The following is a 26,614-nucleotide window of genomic DNA, read 5'->3' on the forward strand; positions in this document are numbered from 1 at the left end:
ATGTTGATGAAGTTGTGGAGAGAAAGGAACACTTGTATGGCATAGATTGGAGTGTAAATTGGTGCAGCCATTATAGAAAATGGTATTAAGGTTCCTCAGAAAGTTAAAAATGGATTTACCATATGATCCAGCTATTCCACTTCTGGGTATCTATCCTAAGAAAATGAAGATACTAATTCAAACAGGTATATGCATCCCTTTGTTCATTGCAGCATTATTTATTGTAGATGAGATACGGAAGCAGCCTAAGTATGTCCATTAATAGAGACATAGATAAAGAAGATGTAGTGTATACACATACACACACAAAATAGAATATTGCTCAGCCATAAGAAAGGAATGAGATCTTGTCATTTCTAACAACACAGGTGGATCTAGAGAGTATTATGCTAAGTGGAATAACTCAGGCAGAGAAAGACAAATACCATCTGATTTCACTTATATGGGGAAACTGAAAAACAGCGTAAACAAACAAATGAAACAGACTCATAGACACAGAGAACAAACTGTATTGCTTTGCCAGGGTGGAGAGAGGTAGGGAAATGGATGAAATAGGTGAAGAGGATTGGGAGGTACAAACTTTCAGTCATAAGTAGGTCATGGGGATGTAATGTACAGCATAAGGAATATAGTCCATGTTGTAATAACTTTGGTTACAGATGGTTAGTAGACTTATCTTAGTGATCATTGTGTATGGAGATGTCAAGCCACTATGTTGAATGCCTGAAACTAATATAATGTATGTCAGCTATACTTAAAATTTTTTAAAAATTCATAACTTTTTATAGAAAATATGTAAAAGAAAATAAAAATATGAAGATTAAAAAATTAGTTTGGGTAGCCTAAATGCTTTGGAAAGATTTTTATATACATTTCTAGTTACATTTAATTTTTTAAAATTACATGTCATTTTTATTTTTAGTATGGACTTTTTTCCCCTCCCACTAAATTCTGGAGAATTAGTATAATTATTAATAATTGAGCATTGTTTACATCATTGAAAAATTCTCAGTTTGGCTGATGGAAAATAGTCACTCCTCAGAATAAATATTTTAAAAGCTTCAGAATTCCAGAAGACATATTGTGGTTGTAAAATAAGTTGAAACAATTCCTATATTCTGTGTATTGTTTTTTCAATTTGTCATTGCTGATTCATAACAACAAATGTCTTTTGTCTTGCACCAAAATCACTCCATGTCTGGCTTCCTATTACTGCTTTATCTCTCAATATTTTTATTTAAGCTGGGAAGAAAGGCGAACTGCCTCTGGAAGAATCCAGTACCTAAACCACATAACAAGAACTACGCAGTGGGAACGCCCAACACGGTGAGAACATATGAGTCTCTTTCCAGAGTCTATGCTATTCACCCTCCTGAAGTCACCCTCTGTTTATATGTCAGCTTTACCAGATTTCTTTTCTTGGTGTAAACTGCTCTAGATCAGTAGATCTTATAGCAGATGCCTTTATTATTTTTAATAAAGAGTGCTTAGCAGGTTATCCTGTTATTGTAGCTCCATGACCTGTGATGGTATTGAGTAAATATTTATTAAATGAGCTAAAGGAATACCTTGAGAAGTCATCTTACTCCTGCGACTCTTAAATTTTTTGAGTCCATTATTGAATGGCTGTAACAAAATATGTGTACAGGGATCACCGTTTATTCAGTCATGTCAAGGGATGATTATATGTGTCCAGTAAGGTCTGTGATCAAGAGAAGAACCAGATGGCCTGAGACCATCTGGAGAGGCACTTGACTTGGAGTCGGGGGTAAGGGAATGGTAGGACTTGGAAAGTTCTGAAGGAGGAGAATCTCTGAACTAAAAATCCTGAAGAATATGAAGATTTAGCCAAGTAAGGGGGAACAGGATGAAAAGTGTTCAGGACACTGGTAACAGCTATCATTGAATTTACTAACTTGTTGTATGCTAGGCTCTGTGCTATAACAATGAATAATGCAGAAAGGCCTTCCTGGAGCTTAATGTGTGAAGACAGGGGGATACAAGGTAATTTTTGAAAGCTTCAAGGAAAGCTCTTTAAGTAACTGAAAATGAATAGGATATAAATGGCTGGATTTCATTTTTTACTTTTGAAAATAAGGAAGTTTATTTGCCACCTGTACTTACGCAGTGCTTGCTTTGCTCCCCCTACTGTTTTTTTTCTCCCTGAACAGGAAGGACCCCAGACATAGAACATCGAATGCTTCTCATTAGCTATACCTATACCTACTTTCATTTATTGGGATTAAATTGCTTAACTCATTGAGTCACTAAGTCTCTCTTACACTGGGATTCTTGGATGAAAGCCTAGCTTATGTTGCCATTTTAAAAAATGCTTATTTGAGAGTTTATTTCTAGTATTAACCTGCCAAGGATTATATTGAAGTCAGAAGAACCTATTTTTATCACATCTCAGTGTAAATAAATGTGTGCTTGTGTCAGTGTTTTAGTGAAGTCCCTTTCCTCCTCATTTAACTGATAAAATTGACTTTAATTTTCACATGTATAAAGTTGATTGTACATGTTAGTTTAAAAATTAACTCTTGATTATCCTCTTAGTTTGGTTGACCTATAAGAGACTGGAAGCTCTTTGAAGTAACAAACTATCTTCCTTTCTTTATTCATTCAGTATTTATTGAACTACTTCTCTTAAATATATGCTGAGTACTGTTCTAGGTACGGGAATATATGTAGTGGGTAACTAGGCAGACTCTGTTCTCTCAGTAAATATTCTAGTGGGAGAAGACGGGCAGAAACAGGGTTGCAAATGAGGAAAATACCAGAATTAACTGCTCTGCTGAGGAGGTAAGGTGATGTACTATCAAATGCCTGGGTGAGTAGATCTGAAGGTCAGGAATGACTTCTTAGAGGCAGCATTTAAGCTTAAGCTGTGATTTGAATGACAAAAAAGAGTCTGGCCTAGAGAAAATAGGAGAAAAACTCATCCTAAATAGGAGGAAGGGCTACTCTGGCACTGAAGGTAGAACAGCCATGCAAGCTTGAGGAGGAGGAAGAGGGTTAGTGTGGCAGAGGCAGCATGGGAGAATGGTGGAAATGCAAGTCTGAGGTGGCCTGTAGCTGAGCCAAGTAGGGCTTTGTGTGCTCGTACACACATCTGCAAATATATGTGGATTTCATCTTAAGTGTAATTAAGATCAATAAGGGCTTCCCTTGTAGCTCAGATGGTGAAGAATCTGCCTACAGTTCAGGAGACCTGGGTTCGATTCCTGGGTCAGGAAGAGCCCCTGGAGGAAGAAATCGCAACCCACTCCGGTATTCTTGCCTGGAGAATCCCAAGGACAGAGAAGCTTGGTGGGCTACAGTACATGGGGTCGCAACGAGTGGGACACGACTGAGTGACTGAACCACCACCACCAAAGTGATTTTAATCCGTAATTGATAATCTGCTTATTACCTGGGTTTCTTTCGTGCTTTGTGACTTCTGGTTTGCTTTTATTTAGAGTTTCTTGAAGTCATCATGTTTGTATTAATCATTCCATTTTCTTGGAAGTGATTGTTACTGCAGTACACATTGTCTATAAAACCCTACTTCTGATATCTGAGTTGAGTAAGGTTTTTTTTCCTTGTTACTTTTTGATAGACCGGCATCTGAATATTCTAGTCCCGGCAGACCTCTTAGCTGCTTTGTTGATGAGAACACTCCAATTAGTGGAACAAATGGTGCAACGTGTGGACAGTCTTCAGATCCCAGACTGGCAGAGAGAAGAGTCAGGTCACAACGACATAGAAATTACATGAGCAGGACACATTTACATACTCCTCCAGACCTACCAGAAGGCTATGGTATGACAACTACCAGAGGAAAAATAAAGTGTGTTTTATTGACTTAAGCTTGCTAAGAAAGCCAGCAAATCAGCTTTTAAAGTAGTCATTAATCTGGGTTTAGGAATTCTGCATGAAAATAAATGTAAAACTCCCCAACTCTGATAAGTCTCTGAAGTGATAGAAGACTAACAACAGTTTGACTTTGGGCTAGTCATTTAACCTCAGCCTTTTTGCTCCATTGCAGTGAAATGAGATGAACAATACCTCTCCTTTCACAAAGGTATTGTGAGGAGCATATGAAACAGCATGAGACTGTTTTGTACACAGGCACTGTAAAAAGTGAGATGCTAGTGTTCTTGATAATGGCAGTCTGAAATCAGAACTGTAATGTAATTTTCTAGACTTACATATTTAGAAATAATTTAAATAGCATGTTTGTGATGGTATTTATATATTATATTTGTACTGTCTATAAGTTTGGGGTTATCTGAATGATTGGGTTATTATAAATGATTTAGTCACTTCTATGTTTGTGTAAACATATAATCTTATGTAGTTTCCTAAATTTTAGAATTCCATGTGAAAGAGGACCTGAGTCTTCTTGTAGCTGAGGACAGAACTTCCTAAATAAATCGCATCTTGTGAACTCTTGTATGAACTCAACTGTACTCTCTTGTTAAAAACTTAACCAAATTACACCCTTGCCCTTTTCACAGCCTCTAGATAAGCTCTCATGGGCTGGTCGTGACACCTAGTGACCAACACTGGGAATTGCCTGATCTAACTTAATTTTACTCTAGAATATTTCTAAAACTTAAATGCATCATTCTGACTTTATTAAATACTTTAACTCTTTAATTAAAAAAAAAATTTTTTCCCCCATTAATTGTGTGAGGCCATACAGGTTAACTTAAAGCACAGTGATTAGAGCTTGGAACTTGGGAAATAGGCAGACCTGGGTTTAAATCCTGTCTTTGCCACATGTTATTAATAGTTGTTTGACTCTGGGGACATTATTTAACCTCTCTGAGCCTCTGGTTTTATCTTATATAAAAAGGGGGAAATATTAGTACCAACCCTGTAGGTTTGTTGTAAGAAATAAATGAAATTTCATGAGAAGTTAAAATTAGTAAAATTTAGCAGTCATTATTAATGTTCAGACATTACAATCTAGTATTGCCTGCCATTTCTCTTTGAGATTATAAGGCAAGCGGCTTGGAGTGGGGGTAGTCATACTTTATACTTGTGTGATTTCAATTAAAAAATTTTTTTGTACAACTGAAACATAGGAGTAAAAAGTGAGTTCCAAGGCTGAAATTATTGCAGCTGTCATGCAGAGCTAGTTTTAAACATTTTTGCATTTATAATTTAAAAGTTTAACGTTTAAATTGATTTTTATTACAAGTTTGTGAACAAATGTATACTAATAAGTATTAGCAATAGTTTTATTGTTTCATATATTGGAATTTTTCATTAGATTTTTTTTTAAAGTAGTTCTGTTGCTGGAAAGCATAAATGAATAGAAGACTGAAAACCACCATTGAAGAAACCCCATTAGAGAAACCCTTGCAAAGATTCCTTCTCTTTTCTGGCTTCCTCACTCTCTTCCCAAGGGCTTTGACTTAATTTTACCTGTGACTTCTTTCTCTCTAGTAGGCACACTTGCCTTTAGTCTTTCTCTTTCTAACTTGATTATTTTTCAGTTGTTGCCTATTTTTGACTATAGGGTATGTCTCTCGTATTCCATTGTTTTTGCTTCTGTTCGAGTCCAAGTGTAGACTTGAGAATACACTTCTCTCAGGGAAAGAAAAAAATACAAGTTTTGATATAAAATTAGGCATTATTTAAAAAGCATTCCCAGCCTGTTAACTCTCTGAAAGTTTCTACAAATCCCCTGAGAATCTCCTCAGAGTTTGCTGGCCTCTTCCTCTGAGCCCTTCTGTTCCCCTTAGTCTCTACATTTAAGACAAATAAAAGATAATTTCATGTTTGTTTCATTTAATTGTTGGTACTATAACAGTCTTGTTTTCTATTTTCCATTGCAACATGTTTCATATTTGGGCCATATTTTAGATAGCTGGCCTGTGACCCTCAGCATCATTTATAAGATTGTTTCCAGGAAGAAATGTGTTCTGAGTTCAGAACAAGTAAGGCAATTCCTTTGTAATAAAATAGATTGGTAATTTGGAAATTTTACCTATTCATGTCCTAGTGTTTATAGCTGTCTTTGATTTGGATATTCTGAGTATGTTTTTATCATTAGTGTTTCTTAATTTTACAGAACAGAGGACAACGCAACAAGGGCAGGTGTATTTCTTACATACTCAGACTGGCGTGAGCACGTGGCATGATCCAAGAGTGCCTAGGTAAGAGCATATTCCGAATACCCTTCATACCACTGAATATCCATTTCACTGAGGATTTATTTGATTATTTAATCTTTAACTCCTTAAAATAGTAAAAGTTTGGCTCTTTCAGATCATTTTTTCAGTTTGACATTTGGTTGAAAGTTCTTACTTCTCTGCAGGCCTGTCCCAGTGCCCTACCCCCCAACCAGTCCCTGGTTCCTTTCCTCCTCCCCCTTAAAAAAATCAAGGCAGAAACATGAGTCTTTTAAGAGTTTGAAAAATGACCTGGGGAAAACATGGAAACCTTACAAAAACATTTTTCTTAAGGGTAGTAAATTGATATTTTTATTTCTGGTTAGTTTTTTTTTTAAGGTTTGTTTATTTTAGCTTTATGTAAGTATAATCAATCTTCAGGTTTTAAAGTAGAAGCAAAATAACCCAATTAAAAGAAATTAAATTTATTTTAAATGCCATATTTGTATATTTGAACTGCAGGCATTGTTGAATGCATTTACCAACCAAAATGTCAGCTATCTTTTAACTTCAAGAAGGTGACATGATGCAAAATCAATTTAGTAGTTTAACATAATTTCTAGTACATTTTAGTATCAAATAATGCATTTTAAGGCACTAGCTATTTGAATTATTTTCTAATGAACAGATGGAGAGTGCCAAGCAGTCTAGTTGAAGCTGCAAAAAAAAAGACTGAGTTCTAAGTGAGTTTCTAAATCAACTTTGTAAGCTGCACGTATACCTTTGTAAGATGAGGATATTTTATATATTAAATAGAACATTCTTCTCTTAAAAAAAAAAAGTCCCATGGAGAGTCAGATCTTTTTCTGCATAAAGTTTGTACTCAGAGCTCTGTCAAGAGTCATGTTTTTGAATGAAAAACAGATGTGATTAGCTGATTTTGGATGGCTTTGATACTCTATTTATTTATAAATAAAGCTATTATAATGAAAATGTTTTGCTTTCTTTTTTTTTTTGGCCTTGCTTTGCGGCTTGTGGGATCTTAGTTTCCCTACCAGGGATTGATCCTGTGCCCCAACAGTGAAAACTGCCTAAGCAGCCAGGGAGTTCGCAACGTGTTTTACTTTGTGATAGAATTAGAATCTTTTGAGAGTGGCAGCCAAGGAAATGTGTTATCATTGATGATTGTGTCAAGGTGGCCATTTCTCTGTGTTCATGATATAAGCTGTTGATTTAAAAAAAAAATAGTGGAGAGGAAATTTTTTGTTTTATTAATAAGCTCACTGAAAAAAATCCAAGTGCCTAATTTTTAGAAATAAGAGTTTTGTTACATAAGTAAGTTGTGAAAAGAAGTGCTTTGGGTTCTGTTTATCAAGTTGAAGGTCAATATTGAACTTTTCTATAAAATTAAAGTCTTTGTAAGGAAATGTTTAGAAGAAAAATGATTCTTAAGAAAACTAAATAATTTACAGTAGTGTGAAAGTTGATCTTGAGTTGCCTGTTGAAAGAGTAGTATGTTAAGCCGGCATCAGAAGTTGGATTTGAGAGAGATTTTGGCACCACAGTTGACAATATGTTCTTATTCCTAAGGAAACAGTCAGTTTTTCATTAATTAGTAAGGGGTTTCTATAAGGATTTAAGAATATTTCATACTGAGTACTGAATAATAACTTTAAGAAATAATGCTCTGGATTATGTGTTTCTTTTCTTTAGTCTTTATGCTCCAAAGTGTTATCTTAAAATATATATCTTTTGTTTGGGGAGTTCCTTTAATAAATAAGTCTTTTGTATGGAGGATCTTTTATCGAAGCAGACTACAAATATTTAGTTTCTATTAAAATATTATTACTAGTCAAAGACATTATAAAATAGTGTAACTCAGACACTTTTAAGACTAGCTTTATTTAAAGATACCCAGTAAACTTAGATTTACCTGAGAAGTCCCATTTCAGAATGTTTTGTATTTCCCTTTAAAATAATGATTAATGATGCTTTGTTATTCACTCTGTGGCATACCGACTATGTAGTCTTGATACCATACCATCTTCCTTTAATCATGTCTCAGTTCCACATAGTGTGTTTACAGTTTGCTGCTGCTTACCGATTCTTTAGAGTTCTCCCATGTATGACTGTAAATCTATAAAATTCTGAATAAAATGATATAAGGTCAAATGCTGCATTATAGCAAAAGAATTATTCATTCTTTGAAGTAATTGCCTTTCATTTCTAAAAGTTCCATTAAAAACTTATCTGTTCATTCTTAATCTCTGAGTGATAGTTTGTTTCTGTAATTGTTCCCTTTTATTATTTTTTTCTAACATTGCATATCATAGCTATTCTTTTTGATCTCTGATAGTACTTGAGGATCTAATTCCGTGGTTTTGTTTCTGCTGACTCTCAGTCACCATGAATTCCTTTCTGAAGTGTTTGGTGATCTTTGATTGTGAGTTTGATTTTAATTGGTTGGAGTTCTGTGACCCTAAAGTGAGAATTGAGGAATTTTTCCTGGAATCACTTCATCTTGCCTTTGAGTTCTCAGTGGGGAAGTTCCAGATTTCCTTTTCCAACCTTGCTGCTGGCCTGAGGCTGAGTTTACCAGTTAATCACTGCTCTCTGGCAGCCCCCCACTCTACCTGTCTGCCTCTCATGTACCGGCTCCAGCTCAATTCACTTAAAAAAAAAAAATTTGAGGAGGATTCTTGGAACTTTTCCCCTTGCCTCTTTTGAAGATTAGCAGTGTCTCAAAATAGTTTCTTCTTTCCAATATTTAGTTGTTCTGAAGCAGAAAAATCTTGGGCTTCTGTAAGCACAAGTCAGAAATCATTGTACAAATCTATGGGTACCCATCATTATATTATCACTATGGCCAAGAAGAGGTTATTTCAGGAAAACTTTTTTCTAGTTTAACTTTTAAAACATAATTTTGATGAGATTTGTCATTATAATTATTGGCTATAGTTCAAATTTATATTAGATATGCTGCTTTTATTTCATTCTTTAAGGTCCTATAAATCTTGGTCCTGTATAACAGAATGTATGACATAATAACAGGCTTCCCAGGTGGCTCAGTGGTGAAGAATCCACCTGCCAGTGAAGAAATGCAGGAGACATGGTTCAGTCCCTGGGTCGGGAAGGTTCCCTGGAGGAGGAAATGGCAACCCGCTCCAGTATTCTTGCCTGGATAATCCCATGGACAGAGGAGCCCAGTGGGCTACAGTCCATGGGGTCACACAGAGTCAGACATGACTGAGTGAGCATGCATATGATATAAAAACAGGGGTCTTTGCTGCATTAAAAATCTTTTGCTTTTTTTTCACGTAGCAGTAAATCTTAGAACATTCTTCCTAAGGTGTCTTAAACTGATTCTCCATTCACTAGCTTTATAGCTTTTAGAATTCAAAATGGAGCAGTTATCCTTTAAAATGTATGCTGTGGTTATTTTCAGGATCATAATTTTAATAACATGTCCAGTTTTGCTTTACTGAAGAGCTTAAAATTAATCATGGAATGAACATTTACACAGATTTTATGGCATGGTAAAGAAAGAAATAATTGAAGGGAAATTTTAGAAAACATTTAATTCCTTATATCACTGACATTTGGAAAACAATGTTTTTTCAGACAAGTATTGAAGTACAGTTTATGTTGGCAAATGTTGTGATTGCTTTTCTATTAACTTAAAACCTGAATTACATTAAAACCCAGGAATGAACTCACTAAAAATGTAGGCTGTGTGATAAGTTTCTGAGCCATTTATGGATTGGGTTTTGAATAAGCAAGTTTGTTAAACCATTGGGAATTAAAGATTCCAGCTCAACGTCTCAAGTTTCTGAAACAATACATTTTCTCAGACTTCATGGAATTGTTCTGTGTCATTTACACTTGCTTGGCTCAGCAGGCCCAGCAGTGAGGTATTTTTTATTTTATATTTGTTTTTGCAGGGATCTTAGCAACATCAATTGTGAAGAGCTCGGTCCGTTGCCGCCTGGATGGGAGATCCGGAATACAGCAACAGGCAGAGTTTATTTCGTTGACCATAACAACAGAACAACACAGTTTACAGATCCTCGGCTCTCCGCTAACTTGCATTTAGTTTTAAAGTAAGTTTTTAAAATAATACATGTTAAAATATGAATCTCAACAAAAGAAGACGGATAGATGCTTTTTGTAATAAATGTGATAGAATGGCTTCTCTCTTCAGTTATAAATTACTTCTGTTGAACATAATTTTATGGGTATACCAAATGTTACTCTGATGTTTGGATATTTTAATCCCAACTGTGCTTAAGTAGGAACCTGTCCTGAAATGTTAGGAAAAGGGTGTGTGTCAGAGGGTTTGTCCCAGCACACCTGCAGAGACAGGCTGCTTTGTGGGGTAGGTGGAGTCCTTCTCCTCTCCACCACCCCCGTCCCCCTCCACCCCCCAAGTGCCCTAGAACTAGCTCTAGGAGAGTTGAATCCATCCCAGAGGACTTTCTGCTGTCAATTTTGTCCTCCAGCTTGAATCCTTTTTTCCCCATTTGCAGGACTGAAACAGTCTCTTTCTCAAATCTTTGTGAACGGGCTTGATGTATCCTGTTTTGTTTTTTTAAATTAAAATATAGTTGATTTATAATATGTGTTAGTTTCAGATGTATAGCAAAGTGACCCAGTTATAAGTATGTATTTTTTCCAGATTATTTTCTGCTATAGGTTATTATAAGATACTGAATATATCTTCCTTGTGTTCTGCAGCAGATCCTTGTTGCTTATCTTTTATGTATAGCAGTTTATATTTGTTTTTCTCTCTGACTTGCTACACTTGGTATGCTATTCTCAAGGTCCATCCATGTTGCTGCACATGGCAGTATTTCATTCTTTTTTATGACTGAGTAATATTTCATTGTGTGTGAGTGAGAGTGTGTGTACTTGGCTTGCTTCCATGTCTTGGCTCTTGTAAATGGTGCTGCTATATACATACATTGGGGTACATGTGTCTTTTTGAATTAGTTTTCATATTTTCCAGATACATGCCCAGGAGTAGGATCGCTAGATCATATGGTAGCTCCAGTTTTAGTTTTTTCAAGACCCTCCATACTGTTTTCCATAGAGGCTACACCAGTTTACATTCCCACCAACAGTGTAGGAGGGTTCCCCTTTCTTCCCACACTCTCCAGCATTTATTATTTGTAGACTTTTTTGATGAACTGTTTTAAAATTGACTTTCTTGAAATTTAATTGACACACAGTAAATCATACATACTTCCTGTGTACAGTTTGTTTTGACCTATTATGTACTGTGAGGCCCTCGCCTTAATGGAGGTAGTGAACGTACCCACTGCCCCGAGTTTCCTCCTGCCTCTCTAAGCCTCTTGGTGGTCCCTCCTCCCACCCCTTCCCTAGTTTCCTGAGGCTGCCGTAACAAAATACCACACACTAGGCGGTTTAAAACAATGTAAGTTCATTCTCTGACAGTCCTGGAGACTGGAGTTCAGAGCCAGGCTGACCCAGGGTTGGTTCTTTCTGGAATCTCTCAAGGAGGATCAGTTTCATGCCCTTCTCCTAGATGCTGTTGGTTTCCGGAAACCTTGCTGTTCCTTGACTTGTGGGAACATTATTCCAGTCTGTTCCTTGTCTTCACATGGCCTTCTGCAGTCTGGTCTACCCACAAAACATCTGCCACCAAGTGTGGGAGTTTTTTCCTCAAACATTCCAGTTCTCCCCATCTACGGACTTGAATTCAGTCTAATGCCACCCGCAGTTAGCATCAGGCCTCACAGGTGAAGGGCTCAGTTTCAACAAGGCCTCCCATATTTCTTGCCAACTGGCTATAAGTCAAGGTGTCCTCATGACTCTCGGGTTCAACGGTTTGCTAGAATGGCTCACAGAATTCAGGGAAATTATTTCCTTACTATCAGCAGTTGTTTATAAAGGGTGTAACTTGGGAACAGCCAAATGGAAGAAGGGCATAGGACACGGGCGGGGCTGGGGACTATATGGAGCTTCGGTGTATTCTTCTGCAAGGTGCTTCATCCTCTGGGTATCTGCAGTGTGTTCATCAACCCAGCTTTCTGAACACCAGCGTTCAGGGGTTTTTATGGAGATGTTATGACATAGGAGTGATTGATCATTAACTCAGTCTCCAGTTCCTCTCCCCCCTCCCCAGAGGCTGGGGAGATGGCGCTGAAAGTTCTAGGCATCTCATCAAGCCGTGGTCTCTCCTGCAACCAGGCCCCATCCTGCAACTACATAACAGTCACCTCACTGAAACAAAAATGCTCCAAAACCCAGGAAATTCTAAGGGACTTAGGAGCTTCTGTGTCTTGTACCAGGGACAAAGACCAAATATTGGAACAGAGTACACTTTTCTTGTCACCTCTGCCACTTAGGAAATTTCAAGCATTTTAAGAGTTCTGTGTCAGTAACTGGGGACAAAGACCAAAGTATATTTCTTACTATATCACAGCTTCTCCCCTATATTCTGGATCCAAATTTACCTCTCCGTATAAGAACACCAATCTGTTGGGTTTAGGGCCACCCTCATCTAGTGTGACATTTAACTTGAGTGTCTGCAGAGACCCCGAGTCCAGATAAGGTCACAGTCAGAGGGGCCTTCAGCTTACTTACTTAGACACAGTTCAGTCCACACCTCATTTTCAGCCAACCACCCATTTGCTTTCTATCACTATACATTGTAGTTTTTAGAGTTCTGGATAAGTGCATTCATACAGTATGTACTCCCTTTGGTTTGCTTTCTTTTACCCAGCGTAATTATTTGAGATTCATCTCTGTTGTTGCCTGTATAGTTAATTTCTTTTCATTCCATTGTGTGTGGCTAGACCTCAATTTATGAATCTGTTTACCTGCTGATGAATATTTGGATTGTTTCAGTTTGGGGCTGTGACTAAACTGTTATGAACATTTATGTTAAGTCTTTCTGTGGACACACGCTCTCACTTCTCTTCGATAAACACACACCTAGGCTGCATCATATGACAGATTTGTGTTTAACTTTTGAAGAGACTGCCAGATTGTTTTTCGAAGTGATTGTGCCATTTGACATTCCCACTGGCAGTGTGTGAGAGTTGTAGTTGCTCTTGCTAACACTTGGTATGGTTAATCTTAATTTTAGACATTCTAATAGATGTGTAGTTGGTATCTCATTAAATTTTTTAAATTAATTTTCTTAATTGAAGGATGATTGCTTTACAGAATTCTCATTAAGTTTTAATTTGCTTTTCTGTAGTGACTAGTGATGTTGAGCATCTTTTCATGGGCTTATTTCCATCTATATATCTTCTTTGGTGAAATTTTTTGCCTCCTTTTTTTAAAAAAAAAGTTTTTTTTGTTTTGAGTTTTGAGAATTCTTTAGATGCTTGAAATACAAGTTTTATGTCATCTGTAAGCTTTAGAAAGATTTTCTCCTAGACCATGACTTGTCTTTTCATTTTTTTAACAGTGTCCTTTGAAGAATGTAAAGGTTCTTTGAATTTAAGTGATGTTCATTTTAACCATTTGTTTTTCTATGGATTGTGCTTTGGCACCTATGACTTTTGGCTTTAGGTTTTACATTGAAGTCTCTGATCCACTTTGAATTAAAGTTTTGTATCTTTAACTTCATATACCCAAGTTCTTTTTTTGGGATAGGATTAATACCATTGTTTAAAGAGTATTTTTAATATATTCTGTTTTGACTTATATATGTGTGTGTATACAAAAAACACCTTTATTACAGTGCTTATGAGAATAAATAGTGATTTGTCATTTTCATCAAAGCTGCATTTTTTTTGATAGTTATGTGTTCTAGGTATAAATTTGGGCCTTTACCTATTGAATCATTGTATGTAAAGTAAGTTTGGGTCATTTGTTAGAGAACTGAAAGTTATTTTTATTTTCTCATAGCTACCATTGTCCTTTTCTCTTAGGTTAGAAGATTGTACTCTTGTCTGTTGTGTGTGAAATTAGATTCCAACTGAATCATTCAGCATTTGCATAGACATTAACAGTGAATTACCTGACTTTTTATTTCCTGACAGTTTACTGAAATTAACTCATTCATTATATCATAAGATTCTTTAAACAATTCTTAGATGCAGCTTACAGTATTTTTGTCAGGAGAATAAGTATATCTCCAGGCAATGTGCCTTCTAAAAATTATGTTTCTGCTGTACTTGGGAGGTTATTTTTGTGTATTTGTGGTAAACTATATATGCAGTTAGAAGTCACTTTAGCATAAGAGACAATGTAAATGTACTTAATGCCAGTGACTGTAATACTCAAAAATGGTTAAAATAGTAAATTTTATGTGATGTGTATTTTACCACAGTAAAAATAAAAGTAAGGACCTCCTTAGTGGTCCAGTGGGTAAGACTTCATGCTTCCACTGCAGGGGACACAGGTTCGATCCCTGGTTAAGGAACTAAGGTCCTGCATGTCACGCTGCATGGCCCAAAAAAAAGGAAAGAAAAGAAAAATAGTCACTTTATCAAGCATTTAAACTTGTTTGTAAAGTGCTCATTTCTCTGTGACTTCCCTCATTCCTGTGGTCTAGACTGTAGCGTGCATAGGAGAAGGGGTCCTGCCAAACTGCCAGTTCCAACTGTTTGTCTCTTTCAGAGAGACAGACTCTAGATAACAGGCACACGGTTTGGCCTATGCCTGAATTTTGACGTGAGAGCTGGTAAACTTGAGTGGAGGAAAATGGAAACAGTACTTGAGAAAGTTGCTCTCAGCAGCTGTATAAAGGTTTTTGGATAAAACTCTGATTGTCCACTTCCATAAATTCTAAGAAATAAACTTTGGAGCCAGTTTATTGTTGTCAAAAATGGTCAAGCTAAGACTAAAACAAGGCCTTGAAATAATACAGATAGACTTGGTTTAGCATGCAATGCTATTTTAAATGTATAATTGCAATCTTTTAAAAAAATTCTTTACTAATATTTGTTTCCTTTTAGTCGGCAGAACCAATTGAAAGACCAGCAACAGCAGGTGGTGTCGTTGTGCCCTGATGACACAGAGTGTCTGACAGTCCCACGGTACAAGCGAGACCTAGTTCAGAAACTAAAGATTCTGCGGCAGGAACTTTCCCAGCAACAGCCTCAGGCTGGCCATTGCCGCATTGAGGTTTCCAGGGAAGAGATTTTTGAGGTAAACTTGCAAGTCTGATTTTAAAATAGAGAAAATTTAAATTTCTGTGAATAACTTGTTTTCCAAGTATATATTGGAGGTACTCATAATCTCTTTAAGGGCTTCCCTGGTAGCTCAGATGGTAAAGAATCCGCCTGCAATGCGGGAGACCTGGGTTTGATCCCTGGGTTGGGAAGATCCCCTGGAGAAGGGAGTGGTTACCAGTATTCTTGCTTAGAGAATTCCATGGACAGAGGAGCCTTGCAGGCTACAGTCCATGGGGTTGCAAAGAGTCAGACAGGACTGAGCGACTTTCACTTTAATCTCTTTAAAATGGGAGAATTTTCATTAATTTCTCTTTTTACTTGTGGGGAGTAAAGGCAGTAGTATTGGAGAGATTTAATATATAAGATAAACATTTGAATGGGATGAAGTGTAAGAGGTTCTGATGGGTGCAGCTTGGTCCCTGCATTGCAGATACTGATTTGTTCATGAATTTTAAAAGACCACAGATATTATCCATCCCTTATTTTCTAATTCTTCCAAAAGGTAAGGGACTCTTAAATAAAAAAAAAAATCGTTTTGTCCAATTACTGTTGGACTGCTTCCTTAATTTATTGAAAATCTTCCTTTCTGGTATGTCCTTTTATCTCTGGATTTTATAGCTCTAATGGCAGCTTCAATGTTCTTACATAGTAAGTGGCAGAGGTCCAAGGCAGGGCTTTCCCACTTATTAGAGGGTTCCAGGGCAAGAGATGTTTGGGGACTTCATAATCCTTCTCCCAAAAGATGAACTTTTTTCTCTCAGAACAGTTCTGAACAGTTCTGACCTTGTTTGTACTCAGTCATTTGTAATTTTAAAATAATGTAAAGTTGTCAGTTTTGTGAGGATCACATTAACAATTACTTACGTTCTTTGAAACTTTGTTTCTTACCTTTCTGCTGGAATCTGTCGCCTGGATTAGGTGAACTAACTTAAAAATGTGGTACTTCTGTCAGATTGTGTTTTTTAATATGAGTGGTATCATTGCTATAGTTCATAGGACTTAAGTACAGAGTCTTGCATTTAGTAGGCTTTTAATTGATTTCAGTAGTATTAAACTCTGTTTTAAGTTCCATGAGGTTCCAAACACTTGGAGTTGATCCATTGATTTGATTGTTGAACACATTCCACTTTATTTAAATAAACATGTAGGTGGAATAGGAAGGAGAGTTTAAACAGCAGGTTAAAAACACCTAGTAATAATAGTATACTAAACATTTTTTTCAGGAATCATATCGACAAGTCATGAAAATGAGACCAAAAGATCTCTGGAAGCGATTAATGATAAAATTTCGTGGAGAAGAAGGCCTTGACTACGGAGGGGTTGCCAGGTAAAGACATACTCGTCAGTAAATGACATATAGATCCTTGTATTTGCAGATTAGATACTCTCTGTGGTGTAACCTTCTCATTGGTATTTATTTTCTAACATCATGTTACCTAATGTTTGCTGTATGGAGGATACCCTAGTAGATGCATTCATAATGAGGTTATTTAGTATAGCACTGCTGCCAGTAAAGTATTTTGAACTTGCTAGTGGATCATGTCGTCCAGTGAGACTTTCTCTGAAAACTAGCTGCAACCCTGTGTGGGCTCTTGGTAGGGCCTACAGGCCTGATATTTTCTCCGTTTCTCTCCTTCAGTACGTGCTGTTCCCTCTGCTTTACATTGTCAGGAATAATCTTGAGGTTTTAATGACGTGTATTCTAAACTGAATACTGTTTCCCTTTGCTTCCATTGCCATGCTTTTTAACCTTGTTAAAGGAATGTTTGTGTCGGGAAGTATGTGTGTATATCATAAATCCTCCATAGAATATTTCAGTACATTGAATAGGATGTTTCTGCTGCATTCATACATCAAGTATTTTTTTTCCAGGTGTGAGAATTCACTATATATAAATGCAGCAGAAACATTATAGCTTCTTTGTTAAAACATTTTAAGGACCATCATGATAATTCTGTCTCCCCTAATCTAAATCCAGCCTAAATTAAATTTGTGTTTCCACCAGGTCCCATAATTGCTATTTGGCATTACTTGTTTTCACCTGTAAACTTTTTCTGTGACCTTTTTACTTGCAAATGGATAGCTTCTTTAGTTTGGATTTTTAGAATTGATCACTGTGCATGCATGCTCAGTCATGTCCAGCTCTTTGCAACCCCATGGCCTGTAGCCCGCCAGGCTCGTCTGTCCATGGGGATTTCCCAGGCAAGAATACTGGAGTGGGTTGCCATTTCCTTCTCCAGAGGATCCTCCCGACCCAGGGACTGAACCTGAGTCTCCTGCTTGGCAGGCAGATTCTTTACCACTGAACCACCAGGGAAGCCTTTAAAAAACACATATATGCATAAAAAATATACAAGACATATTAGGTGGGAAGGTTGCCTATTGGAGATCTCACTTTATCTTTTTAATCTCTAGACTTTTCAAGTATTAAGCATAATGATTTGATTTAGATGCCATCAAATGATAAAACTTTGAAATGTTTTCCTCTATTTTAATAGTGTTTCACTGCATTTCTTAAAATTATATTATTCCCCTGTTTAATCCATAATATCAGAACATATCATTTACATGCCTTTCCTAGCTGAGGAATGACAGGCTTTGAGACTCGGACGTCACCTTAAGTTCTAGACTAGTGATTTTATTTCTGTCTCACCAAGACAAAAAGTGGTCTTTTATACTTTGAAAAATGTAAATGATTTAATAAATTTAAGGTGATAGAACTGTTTATTATAGGTTTTAAAAACACTGATGTATGCTTGAAACCAAGAAGTGGGATGAAACATCCCCAGAAAGTGCTGGCCTGCCCTTTTATTCCCACTTATACCAAAGGCCTTGGTAGTTTCTCACCACTTACATGTTTATCATGGTTATTCTAGGGTTTACACAAAACAGATAGTGGAAATGGATAATGAAATTTTCTTACTAAAACCATACCAACAATAATACATGAATTAGTTATATATGAATGTTATATATTGTATAAACTAGTATAAAACTGCCATGATTGGAGATGATCAGGGTGGTATGGATGGGACCACTTGGAGGTTTTGAAATAAAACCATATTCTTCCCTTCATTTTATATTTATTATGGATCACAAATTTGTTTAGCAATTAAAAGTAACAGACCACTGGGCTGCAGCATCTAATGGTACTTCTGGATATTATTATTATGTTTGTTGATGTTAAAATGTCACAAAATTACCCAAAATTGAGTGAGACAGGAGTTCAATATAATAAAACAAGGGTTTTCATTTACTTTGGGTCTTGGTAGATTCTTCTTCTTCTTCTTTTTAATTTAATTTTTATTTTTAATTGGAGAATAATTGCTTTACCATGCTGTGTTGGTTTCTGCCATACATCAACAGAAATCAGCCATAGGTGTTCTGTCTCCTCTTGAACCTCCCTCCCACCCCTCTAGGTGGTCACGGGGCATGGGGTTGAGCTCTATGCGTTGGTATACTTTTTTAAAGTGATATTACATAACTAGTTAGTGCTTTATTTTGTTTTATTAAAAACCTTTGCTAACATTAATTAATAGCATATCTTAGTAAAAGTATATTTATTAACAAACAATTCCTTTGGCATATCTTGTTTTTTAGGGAGTGGTTATATCTCTTGTCACATGAAATGCTGAATCCTTATTATGGCCTCTTCCAGTATTCAAGAGATGATATCTATACATTGCAGATCAATCCTGATTCTGCAGTTAATCCGGTATGATTGGTGGTTATAATGATATGAACTAACTTAGGACCTACAATGTTTTTTCATCTTTAAGTGTCAGTGTAGTTTATGACATAGGTTTGCTGTCTTTGTTCAAGTCACATCCTTGGACTTGGCAAGTCCCCTTTTAAAAAGTTTTCTTCGGTAAATGATTATGAGTGTGTGCAACAGTTGGGCCCAGGGAGGTTTACTGCATCACTGTTTATAGTAGCCCCAACTGGAAATAACATTGCTGTCCATAAGAGGGGTTGATTAAATTATGACATGAAGCAGAACGACATGGTTAAGAGCTTAGACTCTGGAGTTAGACATGAGAACATATCCTGGTCCCATTACTAACTAGCTTTGTGACTTTCATTGACTTAAGCCTCAATGATAAAATATAATTTGAACCTGAGAGAAGGGTTGTGACTGTTAAATGAGACTCTGCACAGTGCTATACGTTATTAACCCTATTACATATTATTAAGTACTCAACAAGAGTTAGCAGCTGTTACTCATTTGTTGGTTTTATAGTATTTCTATTATCTTCCCATACAAGGGTATATTATAGAGCCCCTAAAATGATGTTGTGGGATAATGGATAATGATATGTAAAGATAGTATTTGTAATAGGTTTAAAAAAGTTAACAAAATAGAACGATGCAACTTTGGTAAACATATGTATATGTGAGAACATTGAAAAGATCCACAGTGTAATACTTAACAGTGGTTATCTCTGAGTGTTAAGACTATGGGCTTTTATTCCTGGTCTGTATTTTCTAAATAGTAGTGAACAGGTACTACTTTTTTAAAAGAAAAGTGCTATTTGTAAGATAAAAGGGAGGCTTATAGGTGAGCTTAGAGATTGTTAAACATGTTAAACAGAGAAGTAAAAGAAGTTTAAAATACAAATATCCAACAGTAATAAAACAATATACATGGAAGACCAAATCTGTCTAAACATGGTAGGCATGGTAGGTTCCTTGCTAGGTGTTCTTCATAAAGGGGAGATTTTTAGGTGAAAATTCTGCTTGACCAGCTCATTACTGCCACCGTAGCAATGATAGCTCACGTTTGTTGAGCATTTACCATATGCCAGGTCCAGCGCCTTGGGCTTCATCACCTCATGTTACTACCCACAGAGACCCTTTTTAGATGCTATTATTACCCTTATTTTTCCAGATAATGAAAAACTATCTCTACAGAGGTTAAGTAGTTTGCCCAAGTGTACATAGCTAGTAACTGGTAAAATCAGGACTCTAGTCCAAGTTAGACATGAAGTCTGTGCTCTTAAATCTGTGATGTTTTGAAGTTCAGTTTCTGGTTAGGTCAAGAGAACAGGGAGGTAGAGAATTGAAAGCTTTTTTTCCATGACAGAGCCATGACTATAAGGAGCTCAGCAGGAGATGGGAGGAGAGAGAACAGGATCTGCAGCAGATTTAGTGAGGCTGCAGAGGGACTAGACTTTAATTTCTGAGGATAAATTTTACAGAGTGACTGCCCTTTCTTTGTGAGAGGCATTGACTCTGCTGCAATATTTTGTAGCAAAGTATAGTATCTTAAGTGTGCCCTATAGAAACTTTCCCTAGTGAGTATTGAGCCTTGATATGATAGCCTATCCACTTAAATAGTTATAAATTGGAGTATAAGTTGATACTTATTATTTAAAAAATTACTGTTGCTTACATATTTAATTTTTATTAAAAATTCCCTGGATAGTACCTACCTGGAATATTTACATAAAGTCTTTTCAATTTCAGGAACATTTATCATACTTCCACTTTGTTGGACGAATAATGGGGATGGCTGTGTTCCACGGACACTATATTGACGGTGGTTTCACGTTGCCATTCTATAAACAGTTGCTTGGGAAGTCCATTACTTTGGATGACATGGAGCTAGTTGACCCAGATCTTCATAACAGTTTAGTGTGGATACTGTATGTATTGAGTCTTGTTCATTAGAATCTGAGCTCTTAAAAGATACATGTTTCAAAATGGATGTACTTTTTTTGAAATATAAAACATGATGCACGGAAAATATTAAGGGTGATCATCTGAGTGATGGGACCATATGAGACTTTTCCTCTTTCTGCTGCTTTTGTGTATTTTTAAAATTCCTAAACTGTAGCAAAAGTGTTATTACTTTAAAAGGGGAAAATGTAGTATACTCTATTTTTAAAAGCACTTAATGATTTCTTCAACATGATGCATGTTCTGTTTGCATTTTTCATATGTGAGAATAAGGTATTTCTGCTGAAATGATGATTGCTGAAACCATACTTTAAAAAGGGTATTTGTAAGAGTCAGCTCTGTTTGTTGGGAGGTCATTCGTTTGTGAAGATACGCTGGCCATGCTTGTTTTTACCAAGTACACAAGTAGCTTTCTCAGTGGGGCTCCTCAGGTGTTTGGTCACTTGGATTACCGAGATTCTGGTAGAACTTCTTACCTGAAAGCCAAACAGAACTGAGGTTTCCCCGTGTAAAACCCAGCTTTCCAGGGCTTCCTCATTACTCCATAAAATGTTCCCAGGGTTTATGCAGGTTAAAGCTCTTTAACTTTTCTGCCCCCAACTGGTAGGAACGGTGGCATGGGAACTAGTAAAAAGAACATAGGGTCAGATGTTCCTCTGTCAGTCATGTCGTAAAACCACCTTAGTTTTATTTGTCTCACCAATTAATACATCTCCGAGATCTGAATTTTAGATTTTCTAGTCAGGTGTCTTTCCCTTTCTTTCCTTTCTAGTGAGAATGATATCACAGGTGTTTTGGACCACACCTTCTGTGTCGAACATAATGCCTATGGTGAAATCATTCAGCATGAACTTAAACCAAATGGCAAGAGTATCCCTGTTACTGAAGAAAATAAAAAAGAATATGTCAGGTAAACACTTGTATCTTCTTAAGCCTGAGACTTGTTTTAATGTTCTAGAATGGTGGTACAGAAAAACATTGATGCTTAGGTAGTGTTACTTACTGCCACAGAATAGGCCTCTGCAGAATTAAGTGGCTTAAAAACAACCACCATTTTATTATTTCTCATGGTCCCGTGGGTCAGTTATTTGGATTGAGGATAATAGGGGCAGCACACTGCTCCTTCGCATGGTGTCAGCTGGGGCGGAAATGTTAAGACGAGCTCTTCACTCACATGTCTGATGTTTCACCCAGGGTGGCTTGGCGGGCTGGGGGCTGGCTGGAGTGGACGCTGGGTCACCATCTGGCTCCTGGTTTGCACTGTTGGCTGGGCTCCTCACTTATCCCACGTGGTGTCAGAGGCCTCTCTCTGCAGCACAGTAGCCAGGCCTCTTATCGGGTGGCTGGCTTCCCAGAGCACAGAAGGAGGAGTTGTGTGATCTTTTAAAGGCCTAAGCCTGGAACTGGCCAACATCCCCTCTGCTGTATTCTTTTGGTTAAATACCAGCCCAGTCACATACCAGCCCAGGTTCAGTTGAAAGCGGGGCTGTACAAAGGCACGAGTTTCAGGAAACACGTTTGTCGCGTCGCGCGTAGTGTAGCTCCCACAGCTAGCTGTGCAGAAGCACTTCCGCGCTGTGTTACTAGGACTTAACCCTGTTTATAAATGAAGATGTTGTGGGTTTATATAAGAAATACGTGTTTTCAATAGAAATATAATTTATGAAAATAGAAATATATTGATATATATTAAATATAAATTAGTATAAGTATTAAAGAAATACAGATATATAAGAGGTACTACTATATTTCTTATAAAAAAATCAAGAAAATGTTCAAGTTTTGTAAAATCACCTGTTGATTGAGGAATCTAGAAGTATTAAGTGAGATCATTTGGCTCATGGTATGTGAAGTTTTTCTAAGCATTAAACTATGATAATCAAATTTAGGAGTTTGAACTTCACCATATGTACACAGAAGCATGCTTGCTGTACTTTTTTGCACAGACTATGTCCTCAGGTCTTACTGACTGAAATGTTTCAGTTCACGGATGAGGCCCATCAGTCTCATAGCCTGTGAACCCTGGTAGAGCTTTGTTGGAAAACAATTTGAGAACAGCTGCCAGAATGAAAATGCATATGCAGCTCCATTCTTAGCAGTCTGTTGTTTGGAAACACATTTGTAATTAAAGAAATATAAGGCTGTTTAAATATTGCTTGTAAAAAAAACCTGAAAACTGCAAAATGTTTGTAGAAGAGAATGATGAGATACATTAAACAGAATATTGTGTGACAATTTAAAAAAAGAGATTCTGCATAAGCTGTCACTTAAAAAGCATATCTTGGAACAAAGTCTGTATTGTTTTATTCTCATACAGATGATGTTCAGGAAGACCACTTACCCAATAAGATGTTGCCTAGGGTGGGAGAGTGGAAGTGATAGGCCTGGAAGTAGAGAGGAGAGGGTAAAAGAGTGGACTTTCAGGTTTTACTCTGTCTCCACTTTTAATGTTTGATTTTTTAACTATGATTTTTCTTTTAATAACAAACATATTATATTTGTAACTTAATGAGGGACTTCCCCATGATCCAGTGGTTAGAACTCCTCACTTCTACGGCAGGGGGCATGGGTTTGAAGTTTGATCTCTGGTCGGGGAACTAAGATTACACATGTCAAGCAGTGTGACCCCACCCCCCCAAAATACACACACACACACACACATACAACAATTAAAAAATAATAAAGATGAGCAGGAATTCCCTGAAGTTCAGTAGTGGGTCACTTCCAGGATCTTGGCAGACTGCTCATTTTCCAGGATTCAGCCATGTTTACAGGCACAGTAGTTATTCCTTGGGGCTTCTCAGGTGGCTCAGTGGCAAAGACTACCTGCAGCGCAGGAGACGTGGGTTCAGTCTCTGGGTCAGGAAGATCCCCTGGAGAAGGAAGCATGGGGAATCTCATGCACAGAGGGACCTGGCAGGCTGCAATCCAGGGGTGGCAAGAGTCTGACAGGACGACCACCAATCATCCCTTACAGATGCAGTTTTGAAATTACACAGAAAAACTTTTCACAGGTGTGCAGTTTTGATGTGCCCTTAAACAAAGAAAAATGAGGTCCCCCAAGGGATACAGTTAATATTAAGTAACTTACTTCTTAGAGAATTATTTCTTCCAAGTTTGGGAAAGGAAATCCTGACAGATTGGGAGTAGGAGTAGTTCTGAGGTTTGTGAAATTTTCCTGGGAAGATAGATTTAAAAAAAAAAAAAGGGCAATTCATGTAGAAAGTGTAAGTCCAAACAAAGCTGTAAGTAGAGCTACACATGAGATGTAGTTTCATGTACTTTTTGTTGCTCAAATTACATCTTTCAGGGCTTTTAAAGCCTATAGGGAAAAACGAGTAGTCAAAAAGTGCTTGCTAGTGGCTTTCACTGTTTCTTCTCATTTTGGATATGGGGATTCTCTTTACCTCCCCTTCCCCTGTATACAACCCACAAAATATAAAGACAACACCCAACACATTCAGATTGTATTTTTAAGTGAAATCAGAAAAAGTTATTTTTGGTTGAATGGGCTCTGTTTTCTGGTTATTGGCATGCATGCTAGAAGCTGAGAAAATCGTTTCATTTAGATTTTAACTTCAGACCCATCTGCTCTCCAGCCAACTTCCAGTTTAATAGGAGTTTTTCTGAAGTGAAGAGTTGCTGTAGCGATGCTGCTTTTGTTAGTGGAAGGTTACTGCTTTTTAATTTATACTGCTTATAATTTATACTGAACTGCCTCACTGCTGAGGATACATCTACCTTCAGTAATCTGAGATTCTTTTAGATTTTAGACTAAATTCTTAACGCTAGACACTTGTAAAGTGCAGTGTTGCTAATGTACTAACGATTCATAGTAATTACCAAATCTGAATATATTTGATCATACAAAACCCCTGCCCAATGTTTCTAGGCTTTACGTGAACTGGAGATTTTTACGAGGCATTGAGGCGCAATTCCTGGCCCTGCAGAAAGGATTTAATGAAGTAATTCCACAGCATCTGCTGAAGACATTTGATGAGAAGGAGTTAGAGGTCAGTGTATGAATGTCATGACATCATCTAGTATAACAAAGCAAGGTTGAGAAGTTTCTGTTACTTAGTTTTAGAGGAGTTGTATTTCTGGTGCTTTTGAATTTTTTCTGTGTGCTGCTGTGAGAATTCTAACTCATAGGAAAAGCCTTTCATGTTTTGGAAATTCTACAAGTAGTCTCTCTTATATTGTGACTATCCTTTATTCTTCCATATTTTCCATTCTTCCTTTTAACAGGTTTTGTGTATTTTGTGTATATTCTTCCAGTGTTATTTCCTATTCTTTAATTAAATGGCTATTGATTTAGTTAAGTGAAACTTTATCAATTGGTCTCCACCGTATTGCAGTTTATTTGGAATAAAAACCTAGACCCAATTGGATTTACGTTAAGCTTTACAAGAAAGCACTTGATAGACAAAAACCTAGAGGAAACATTTAGGATCATCTAAACCCGCCTGGGATGCAAGAGACCTAGGTTCGATCCCTGGGTTGGGAAGATCCCCTGGAGAAGGGAAAGGCTACCCACTCCAGTATTCTGGCCTGAAGAATTCCATGGACTACAGTCCATGGAGTCGCAAAGAATTGGACGTGACTGAGCGACTTTCCATGACTGGCAAAACATCTTGGGTCTCCTTGGAAACTTTTGTTACTAATACAGACTTTAATAACCAGTTAACCATTTTTTAATTTTAAAGCTAGTCCTTAAAGCACCTTAAGTTTGGTTTTATAATTAAGACCTTTAACAAATACATCTATCTGAGTTACTACTGAACTACTTTGAAAAGTAATGAGATTTTATTCTACCTGAGGTCGCAAAATTTAATTAGTGCCTAGGGATAGCATAAATATTAGAAGTCTATACATAATTTAAAACATGATTTTATTAACTTCAGTGTCCTTTCTAACTAAATCTGTTAACAGATCGGTTAGACAAACCTGAAAAGATTGGTTTGACTGAATACCATCCCCATTCTTTTCGTGATTGAATTATTCAATAGTGAAATGACCAGAAGGAAGTAGGAGGAGGAATAAAACACAGCAGGAATGACAGTAAAGTTAAAATATGATGCATTTTTTTCTGTTCGTATAATAAATAAGGAATTTGGCCTTAAAGTTACCACTCCTCTGAAGAAAGGAATTTTGAGAGGTATCTTCAGTATTATAAGTACTTCTGTAATTCTATTTGGATAACCATTTACCTGTTCATATAGCTGTGATTCAGGATTTTTCGGAACGCTGTAGAAGCTTTGTTGCAGATTTTATTCAATAATGTTAGGGTTTGTTGTATAATTTCTACTGCTAATGAAATTAACTTTTCATAAGAAATATATATATATATATATAGTTTATTTTAGTGTTATACTGGGTTAGTATAATCAATTATAAACTATGGGATTTGCAGGTTGCATTATGTTCTGTACTACACACTGTCCTAAGTCAGTGTTATACACAGGTCAGTAAGATGACTCTGTCTGGATCCTAAGGAGGTGTGTGTATTAATAGTATCAAAGTGATTTTTGAGATATCATTTACACTGAGCCTGCATCAGAATGCCAAGCAGAATTCTGTAACAGCACATTCATAAATTTTGTACTTTGGTCCAACTTTAAGCAGATTGTACCACTTATTCAACACAATTTCTCGACTGCCCGTGCACTATTGGTTGCT

At 36.8% G+C, this 26,614-nt stretch overlaps 1 protein-coding gene across 1 annotated transcript in view; it reads left to right on the forward strand.

Annotated features, from left to right (window-relative positions):
• Nucleotides 1-26,614, forward strand: part of SMURF2 (SMAD specific E3 ubiquitin protein ligase 2) — a 114,096-nt gene that overhangs the window by 81,766 nt on the left and 5,716 nt on the right. Inside the window, exons 7-16 of the mRNA XM_043464466.1 lie at nucleotides 1,243-1,326; nucleotides 3,599-3,801; nucleotides 6,065-6,149; nucleotides 10,046-10,204; nucleotides 15,038-15,230; nucleotides 16,480-16,583; nucleotides 18,857-18,971; nucleotides 20,723-20,901; nucleotides 21,708-21,845; nucleotides 24,828-24,948. Coding sequence (XP_043320401.1) covers nucleotides 1,243-1,326; nucleotides 3,599-3,801; nucleotides 6,065-6,149; nucleotides 10,046-10,204; nucleotides 15,038-15,230; nucleotides 16,480-16,583; nucleotides 18,857-18,971; nucleotides 20,723-20,901; nucleotides 21,708-21,845; nucleotides 24,828-24,948 — 1,381 coding nt within the window. The remainder of the gene's footprint in view (nucleotides 1-1,242; nucleotides 1,327-3,598; nucleotides 3,802-6,064; nucleotides 6,150-10,045; nucleotides 10,205-15,037; nucleotides 15,231-16,479; nucleotides 16,584-18,856; nucleotides 18,972-20,722; nucleotides 20,902-21,707; nucleotides 21,846-24,827; nucleotides 24,949-26,614) is intronic.

The sequence above is a fragment of the Cervus canadensis genome, chromosome 1 (genome assembly GCF_019320065.1).
Source record: "Cervus canadensis isolate Bull #8, Minnesota chromosome 1, ASM1932006v1, whole genome shotgun sequence".
NCBI classification, from domain to species: Eukaryota; Metazoa; Chordata; class Mammalia; order Artiodactyla; family Cervidae; genus Cervus; species Cervus canadensis.